Source organism: Belonocnema kinseyi, chromosome 4, assembly GCF_010883055.1.
Source record: "Belonocnema kinseyi isolate 2016_QV_RU_SX_M_011 chromosome 4, B_treatae_v1, whole genome shotgun sequence".
In the NCBI taxonomy this organism is placed as follows: Eukaryota; Metazoa; Arthropoda; class Insecta; order Hymenoptera; family Cynipidae; genus Belonocnema; species Belonocnema kinseyi.
The window spans coordinates 145,862,415-145,872,245 of record NC_046660.1 but is presented as its reverse complement, the minus strand read 5'-3'; the positions used below and the strand labels follow the sequence as shown (position 1 = coordinate 145,872,245).

The window sequence follows — 9,831 nt, the reverse complement described above, 5'->3', positions numbered from 1 at the left end:
GATGAGGGCAGCACCTCGATAGGGCAGAAAATGTGATGTCCTATATATATAATTCCCCACTCCGACGCCCCGTACCGCATCTACGTTTATAATATCTTTGCCAAAAACGGTCACTTTTCTGTTGCCAGAAGTACGCACGCACACATGTGTAAAATCACACTAACGTATAGTTCAAAACTTTCCGAGCTTGGCGTGCCAACCGCACTTAAAAAATATGGCCGCCTCCATTGTTTTGTTTTGACAGGTCGCTTGAACAATTAAATAATTAATCATCAGACAGGATTTTGTGAAATGTTTGTAGTATAAGAAATTATTCGCCATGGAAGAGGTAGGTAGTATGTTTATGAAATTACTTTTACCAACACTATGCGTGCGAAAGATATTCGACGCGCTCGTAACAAAAACAATAAACATACAACTTATACCACTCTGAAAGTCTTATACACTATACATTTAAAAACACACTTATTGGAAACTTTCGCTTTTATACAGCGATTTTTAATTTTAACATTCTTGCCTTTATTCACAAACTATTAATTTTTCAATCATTATTTACTTATATTTGACTCGCGTTTACATCGGAGGCCATATTTTTTTAAGTGCGGTTGACACGCCACGCTCGGGAAGTCTTGAACTACACGTGAGTGTAATTTTGCACATGCGTATGTACGCACTTCTAGCAACAGAAAAGTGTTTATTTTCAGTTCCTCTAGTTTGGTCGCCTTATGTCTATTCTCCATGGTTTTTCCTCTTACAATAAATGGATGATCTAAAAGGAAGTGACTTTGATCATCATGTTCCGGAAAGTTTCTCTTCATTTTCTTATCGTCGGAAATTTATCGGAAACTTTAAAACCTACTTCATACAATTCGTATGATTACAGATGTTTAAATTAAATATAAATAAATAATAGCAGTCAGATAAAAAGAAATTTCGTTTTATGAAACAAAATTTTTTTAATAAGGGGGAAGGTGTAACGTTGTGTGACTTTTTGAAAGTCATACGACATTTTTAAGCGGGAATAATTTGAATTTGGGTAGTTCAAAGGTGGGTTCATAATAAATAAATTTAAATCATAGATCTGACCTTGAAGGAGTAATTATGATAAAATTATAAGATCAAACAGGAAGGAAATATTGACTCGCTGGATGCAATTCATGAGTCAGTCTGCACCGATCTTCGCCCTACCTTGTGACGCCAAGCGTGAAATAATTCGCATGATGATTGGTGGGAAATGTCGACATCGAAATTGTATTGAACCTATGATTGGTTCGCAATGACGACATTGTATACGCGAACCATTGTTCCCGCGAATTCAAATGTTTCGGACCTATTCTTTATAATGTATGTAAATACAGTTTTTTTTTACTTTTTTTAATGTGGTAATTTCGTACGTAGTGAAAGTTGAATGAAGAATAGTGTAGAGTATCTCAAAAGTGATAAATACGAAAAAATCTATTTTATGGAAATTGAGTGCAAGCAAAGATATTATATGTTTAGGACAAGATTTCTTGGTTATGATTTCCATAGCGTGAGCCACTGTCAGTGTAAGGCGTACGAACACAAAAAACATGGGTGTAAAAGAAACAAAGAAGTGATTATTACCATCAGATCCAAACGCAAATGATCATAACGGAACGTACGTGGCATGATTTTATGATCTGGACGACTCCTTATTTTCAGGTTCAGAGGATAAATATTGATTATGAATTTGCCAAAAAAGTTACTGATGCTGTTATGCAGTTCCATATAAACATTTTAGCTCCAGAATATTTCGAAACGCGTGTAACAAGGGATTTTCGATTTTTCGTTTCACAATTAAGACAGGGCAAAGCAAATGGAATCTTGCAATATTAATTTTGAGGTTACATATATTTAAACATTTTTAATCATTGTAGTAAATAAAAAATTATTACAAAAGGGAAATACTTGCAGCATCCCTGATTAATGTACAGCTTGATAGCAATGCAACTCGTGTAATATTAAACTTCAGATGTTAATTACACTAAAAGCTAAATCGATTGATTTCGCGTTTTGAAAGAATAAAAAGAACAAGCAATTATATTTGTGTGATATTAATTTTAAGGTATTACATATACTAAAGGCTAAATGAACTGATTCAGCGGTTCGCAAATATAAAAAAGACAAGCAATGAAAATCGCCTAATATCAAATTGAAGAAGTTAATTAGGCATAGTAAATTTTAAGGGAGCAGTTTAAGCTCCCCTTATGAGTCTGTAGCTTTGAAGCAATGTTCATAGTAAGTTGTGATGTTGCATGTATTTATATTAAAATATAATCAATAACTGATTGGGCCTAACTTCTGCCTGCTTTCTAAAATTAAAAAACAAGGAATACATATTACTTTTAACAGTCACAACTTATCTCTTTAACCGAAGTACCTTTACATAAAGAAAAAAGAACAAATATTACGAAAGATTTTTTTATTCCTTCATTCATTTACATGACAAATAGTACGGGAGATAAAGGTATAAACAGAGATTCCATGTCCATGCCCTGCATCTCAGAAGAAAAAGTTGGCTCAAAATCACAGAATGCTTCGACTTCATTGAATTTTACATCAGTTGAATTTATTTCTCCGCTCTTCTTTCTCCAGCGAAACAACTTGAAGTAAATTCCTCAGAATTTAATGAGAAATGTTGGTGTACTTTGCTTCAAGCTTCTTCTAGCGTTTTTTTACTGTCTGACAAAAGAAAATATTCGTGGAAGTGATTACATACATTCAAAATGTACATATATAGATTAAAATAAACAATTGTCAATGAAAACAGACAACATCAAACTTTGCTGTCCTTATTCTCGCAAACTAAAGTTCTTACAACTTTGAAACTTGTCAAAAGCACGGCGTAGGAAATGTAACCCAAAAAACTGAAAAGGGTAATAATTTTTTTTTTTGACAGTTCTTTTTTTAATTTAAAAAAATTGTCAATCAAACTCGGAAGAAAAAATTTTTTCCATTTGACATAGAAAAATTGAGCTGCTAATGAAAGCACTGAAAGTGGAACTCTTGAATTTTTAACTTTTAGAAATTATAAAGTTCAAACATTCATATTCGGTGCTACAAATATAAATCCAAGTCATCGGTTTTAATACTTTAATTCAAGAATTAATCAATGCATTTAAAAATATTCAAAAGTATGTCATTTTAAAAGTAAATTTTATTTAAAATAGTTTAAAAATGCTTCAATTGTTTTAAAATTTAATTTCAAAATCCTTAAAACATTTACACGTTGTTTGGCATTTGTCAAAACTTTCAATTATTAAATTTTTTTTCAAAAGTTCTAAACATCTTTCAAAATTATTCGGAATTTTCCGTTAACTTTTTTAAAATCCTGCCCAATTGGAAAAATATCCTTAAAGTCTTCCAGATTCATTTTTGACAATTTTATACATCTTTCTGAACATTTTCTAAATATTCTTTCTAAATTAATTTTTCAAAATCAAAAATCAATTTATTTTTCTGCGTAATTTTTTTTCTGTAGCCTTTTGAAATTCTTAAAAAGCTTCTAAATTAATTAAAATGTTTAAATCAATTTGAATTTTTTCGACACAATGTTAATATTTCTTCAACAATTTGACTCACAAGTTACATTTAAAAAAATAAAAATTTTAACGTTCAAAGTTTAGTAGTTTTCTTTAGCAATAGTTATTTTTCTTTATTGAAAATTATCAAGTTAAATGATTTAAAAATGGAATATTTTAGACTGAAATAATATGTTAAATTTAATACAAACCTTTGATTATAAATACATTATTTTGAAGTTATTTTCAAATTAAAAACAGTTTATAAACTTGCTATCAGGCGTTTACACTTGTTTAATTTCTAAGACTTTGCAATTAAAACAGTTTAGTGTTTAATGTTAAAATGTGACAATCCTGAAACAGTGAACTGTTTCAAAAACGTCTTGTAAAATCAATTATTATTCCCTGTTTCTTTTCTTAAAGTACAGTTCCATTTTTAAAATCATGAATTAATTTACATTCGCTATTGATCAACTACAAATATTTTCTCTAAAGAAATAAAAAAACTATACTGATAAATTATAATAATAATAGTTCCAACAGAAAATGATTACAATAACAATAATTACAAATAAAAAGTAAAAACACAATATTTACAATAATTATTAATATTATTGATTAAGTTTTAACTTAATTCGTAATGATGATGTACCACTCTGGACGTACTGACGTTTTATAATTACGATGTATTTTTAGATGAAAACGATCAAAACACAATTTATTATTTTCTAATAAATTGTTATATTATTCGGCCGAGATTCTATCGGGTCTGGGTTCTCTTATGTAGGTCCAGATTCACCAAAGAAGTGTAATGAACAAATAGATTCATCTTTTGTGACGTTCCTGATTGATTTAAACTTGGAATCTTTACGTCCACACAACTTACCCATTTATTGCATTTCCTGCACGCTTCACGCGTTTTAAGTGGAACTTCATGCTCGCATTATTAATTTTTACCTTTCTAAATTGTAGGCATGGTTTAGGGACAGGAATAAAATAAAAATTGCTTAACTGCGACTACTACTTTTGCACAATCCGTAGCAGCAGCTCTTATGCGCTCCAACCTCCACCCCCTCACAATTATTGGCATCGTATTATCTCCTGCCATTTTTACTCACAAACACTTCGCTATACCGTTCAAAACTCTATTATTTAAAAATAATAACACTGCATTTCCTATGTAATTGCGAGCAACAGGGCCGCAAATTGACAGGAAGATAAATTCTTTCTCGCGCATGCGCACCAAAAAATAATTGAAATGAAAAGGTCTATTGAATTATTATCAATCTAAACTATGGTAAAATTTGGGAACATTCACTTAATTGTGAACTTGAATTGTGAAGTTTGTGAAATCTTCTCAACAATAACTTGAGATATAGTTAATTTTTCTTGTTAATTTCCGTGTACGCAATTATTTCAACAAAATATAATATTTTCCTTGACCTAAAAATTCACGGTTTTGACTTTCAAGTTACATAAGTCAGCAACGGACTTCACGTTTTTCGTCCAATCATCGATGTATCTAATGGAAAGACATTGGCACTAGCGGGATCTCGGGCGTAACACTAAGGGTGTAATATACGTAGTAATATACATGCCGAAAACTATGCAATATACGTCATGTATTATACGTACCCATCCCTGTCGGATAGGGCTGATGGGGTTGCTAGAGCTGTTGAAAATGATGCAGGTTAGAGAGGTTATTATGATTTGTTAGTCATTATCATCATTATTTTGATTGTACAAGCGATATACGAAGTAAATAATACATGAAAAATATTTTTTTGTTTGAGGAAAAGTGTGAACGAGTTTTGGAAAGTAAGTAAGTACCTCTTGAAACTAAAATGTGATTAAAAAACTGATGGAATTGACGTAACTTCGTTGTGTGGTTATTAGAGTGGTCCAAAAAAGCGACTGTTTGAATGTCAATTGGCGTCTGGAAAGTCGTATGACTGGGGCAAAATCAGAATATATGCCTATTTTTACATTTTCATTCATGAGAGTGTAATGTAATTGTCAAAATTTTCTATATCTGGTTTTTAACGGATCTTTTAAGTTTCGACACTCACAGAATCCGAGAATCATAAAATTTTATCGGTGGCTGCCTGTCTGTATGCATGGTTACCTAAGTGTTGTAGCCACTAAGTTTTGAAGGATTTGTCCAATCAAGTCAGCCTTTGATACACTTCTTAAGGGCATGTGACACAGCTTAATACCTATATTACCGACCTCACTTTTTCAGTTCACTGAATGTTTTTTTGAACCTAAGAACTTTTTTGTAAATAAAATATCCACCTGAAACTTTGGAAAATGTATTAGAGTACAATAAAGTACGTTTAGGTACTGCATTTTGGTAGGAACTTCACTGAAAATTATTTCATCTTTTCTCTAAACCTCGACATTTTTTGAAAGTTGGAACTTTTTTTATACATAAAATATCGGTCTCAAACTTTGAGAAATGCAAGAGCCGAAAGAAAACTACGTTTAAGTACAAAGCTTAATAATAAAAGATGTAAAAAAATGCAACTATCAACTCCATCGGCATCAGCCGGTAACGTTGTACACGAAAATACGAATCCTCTAGAGCCTCGTCTAGTGCCCGCCAGGGTTCGTATTTTCGTGTACAACGTAACCGGCTGATGCCGATGGAATTGATAGTTGAAATATTTTTTTTTAGATCTTTTATTATTAAGATTTGTACTCAAACGTAGTTTTCTTTCGGCTCATGCATTTCTCAAAGTTTGAGACTGATATTTTATGTATAAAAAAAGTTCCAACGTTCAAAAAATGTCGAGGTTCAGAAAAAAGATAAAATAATTTTCAGTCACATGCCCTTAAGCAGATATTTTCAACCAAGGTTAAAAAATTTAGAGCATTTTGAAAATTTGAAAAAAAAATTTGCAAATTAAAAATTTGTTGTCAAAGTTTCTTATAGATTGGCAGAATACTTACAAATCATCAAAATAAAATTTTCGATTTCGATGAAAATTAGAAAAGTTTATACTTTTGAAAATTTTGAAAATGTCAGAAAAAATAAAATTTTCTAAAAGATTAGAAAATTTCATTTAAATTCAACACTAGATATATATATATATATATATATTTAGAAACTATGTCAGATACATTTTTCGATTAGAGAAAAAGTCAAAAAGTTTGAGCTTTTTCAAAATTGGAATAAAATTTTTTATGAGTTTTCGAAATTTTTCTCAAATTTTCTGATATGCGTCAAAAAGAATTGCAAATTATCCTAATGACATTTTTAAATTCGATAAAACTTCAAAAAGTTATATGCTTTTCAACATTGTGAAAATTTTCTAAAAAAGCAAAAAAAAATTTTAATAGGTTTAGAAATATCAATCCAAATTTCCACTAGATGTAAAATATATGTTTTTCGAAACTATTATCATGAAATTTTTTAATTAGGCAAAAGTTCCAAAAGTTGGATCATTGTCAAAAATATGCAATTTTGATTTTTTGAGAGATCCACAAGTTAAAAACGTTATTTTTAGTATATTTGAACAAAATTTACATATGATCTTGATGAAGTTTTTAAAGTGGACACGAATTATCGAGCGCGAAGCTCAAGTTGTAATCGTCAAAGCCGTAGGTGCTTTGAGAACCTTCTTTAAAATTAAATCGAGAAAATTCAGTTACAATTTATGGCTATAATTCCTCAGAAGTTTATGTCACAGTTTTCGATTTAAGTTATAGTATTTACAATATTTGAAAAAATGTAGTTAAAGTGTACGCTTTAATCATACGGAAAGGAGCGCGAGAGCGTTCCCGCGCGCGCCGGGCGCGCACAAACTTGGCGCGAACCGCCATATTAAATAAAACTCAAAATATTTCAAATGAATTGGAATACAATTTTTAATAAGAAAAAACTTCATTCATTATTGTAAAATTAGAATGGATTTAGAGGAATTTAAGATAAACGAGAATTCGATGCAATTTATAAAAATTTAAGGTAGTTTTAACAAAAAATTGGAATGAATCATATGCAAAAACTTCATTGAATTCAAAAAATTTGAAATGAGCTTAGAAAAATTCAATTTAATTTAAAAGAATTGAAAGAAATGCCTAAAAATAAAAAGAGGGATAAAGACTTTAGGAAAAAAAATCCATAGAATTTAGTAGAATTGAGTCAATTTAGAAGGATTCAAGTAAATTAAACATATTCTAGAGAATTTCAAGAAATTAAAAAAGTAGGATTAATTATTAAGAACTCAGGGTGAATTTCAAAAAAATAATTTAAAATCTCTTCAAATCTTTGAAACTCTACCAATTTATAACCGAAAAATAATTAAAATGAATTCGAAACAATTTTGAAAATTAGAATTAAAATTTTAGATTAGAAAAATTAAAGAGGATTCAAAGGAATTTGATCAAATCACTAAGAATAATATAAGGTGATTTTCAAAGATCTTAAGAATTCAGAATGAATTAATAACAATTTTGGACGAATTTCAAATGATTGCAAAAAATGTTTGAAGATCTCATTTTCTTAAAATTATTAAAACACTTAGAAATTCCTCAAAATTGTATTAATATCTTTAAAATGCCTTTAAATTTTTTTAAATACTATAAAGTATTTCCAAGATTTTGAAAACCCCTCAAACCATTGTGGTAAATAAAAAACGTAAAAAATGCAAATAAAAAATATACATTAAAATATTTCAAATCGTTTCATGATTTTATTAATTGAATTTAAAACATTCAGTGGAATTCCAAATAATTTAAATGAATTCAGGATAAATTCATAAGAATTCAAGGTCATTTCCAGAAACCAATTTCATAACACTTTAAATCTTTGGAAACCTATGAACTACCTCACTTTTCTTGAATACATTCTTTAAAATTCACTAAAATATTATTAAATCCCACGAAATTCTAAGAGTACTAGCGATATTTCCTGAAAGCCTGGAAAATTCTTTATTCTTCAATATTCCAATGGCTTTGAAAGTTCTTTAAATTATTCAAAATTAATTACAAGTTTATAGGAATCTTTTGATATTCCATAAAAACTTGAAGATCCTTTAAAATCGTTTCATGTATTCCGAAACCCTAAAAAATTCTTTATCCTAAAATATTTCAAATTAAGAGCTCTTAAAAATGCTTTTGAAGTTTTAAAACTATCTTAAAATCTTAAAAATTCCCTGAAATACTTCAGCAGAACTTAAGACAATTCAGAAATAAGTATACACCTAAATTGAATATTGATTAACCCATGAGTTAATTTATTGCAAGAAAAATGACATTAATAAAAGTTGCATCATGGGCGGCATATAGGCATAGGGTACCATAGGGGAAAAATATTGAAAATAGGATTTTTTTTAGGAACGTGCACTGAATATAGGTTACAATAGCCATAAAGACTTAGGGCCGACTCCACCAGCTGTGATCAAATCCATGATTAGCTAATCATAATGATTTGTAAATCAGCGTTTTAATCACGATTAACTTATGGCGCGTTCCACCATGAATTTTTAACCTCTGGTTAGCCAACCGTATGCTCTGTTCGCAATAAGTCTAGTTTCTGAGTGTTTCTGTTGGAATGGTGATTCTGATTGGCTAATTTCGCTTGTATTCGCGCGCAAAATATACCTCGACTGCTCAGGAACGACGAGCGGCGATGTGTTTTTTTATGCACATCGTTTCCAAATAAATGGACAGGAATTAGTTATCGATTGAAATTGAATGTAAGTTGTGTCAGTACAAAATATCCTTATAAATTTGATCAATATTTCACAATATACCTGAACTTCGCCCATGATCAGCGAATAGAACCAATCCTAGTAGCTTTAGCGACACAAGCGATGTCTGTATACGAAACACGCATCAAGAAGTGGTCAGTAACATGTTTAGCCAAACCAATAACATATAGCGCGCTTCTCAAAGGCCTTTCACAAAAGAAATGATAGACAAACATACCGTCGTCGATAGAAATAATGGGTGAATGCTGCATGATGAACGACTGTCACTTTTTAAAGCAAAAAGTGAACGACTTTAGAATGAGCGTCGAACTGAAAGTAGGCCTAATGACTTTAAAAAAGTTGAAACCTCTGCATTCACTTATTATTATATTATATATATAAATTTGTCATAAGGACCACCGCAGGATTTCGCCGGGAGCGGGTGCTAATCTGGAAAATTGCACCCGCTCCCAGCGAAATCGCGGTAAAATTTGAGCCACAACCACGTCTCACGGCCGTGAGATAGGTGGTTACAGTCTGTAAAGGAATCAATACGACGATCCAGCAAAAGCCTCGTGCACCCTAAGAACACGGAG

The 9,831-nt window shown here is 30.6% G+C and overlaps 1 protein-coding gene across 6 annotated transcripts in view; it reads left to right on the top strand.

Moving 5' to 3' along the window:
• LOC117170551 overlaps nucleotides 1-9,831 on the top strand; it is a 58,431-nt gene that overhangs the window by 29,397 nt on the left and 19,203 nt on the right. Inside the window, exons 1-2 of one of the 6 annotated variants that reach the window (XM_033357365.1) lie at nucleotides 5,207-5,241; nucleotides 5,342-5,360. The exons of 1 other annotated variant lie outside the window; for it this stretch is intronic. In XM_033357365.1, the coding sequence (XP_033213256.1) occupies nucleotides 5,224-5,241; nucleotides 5,342-5,360 (37 nt within the window). In that variant the 5' untranslated portion in view covers nucleotides 5,207-5,223. Of the gene's footprint in view, nucleotides 1-5,106; nucleotides 5,365-9,831 lie in introns of those variants that run through there. 4 more of the 6 variants (XM_033357362.1, XM_033357363.1, XM_033357364.1 and 1 more) reach the window with 4 other exon arrangements.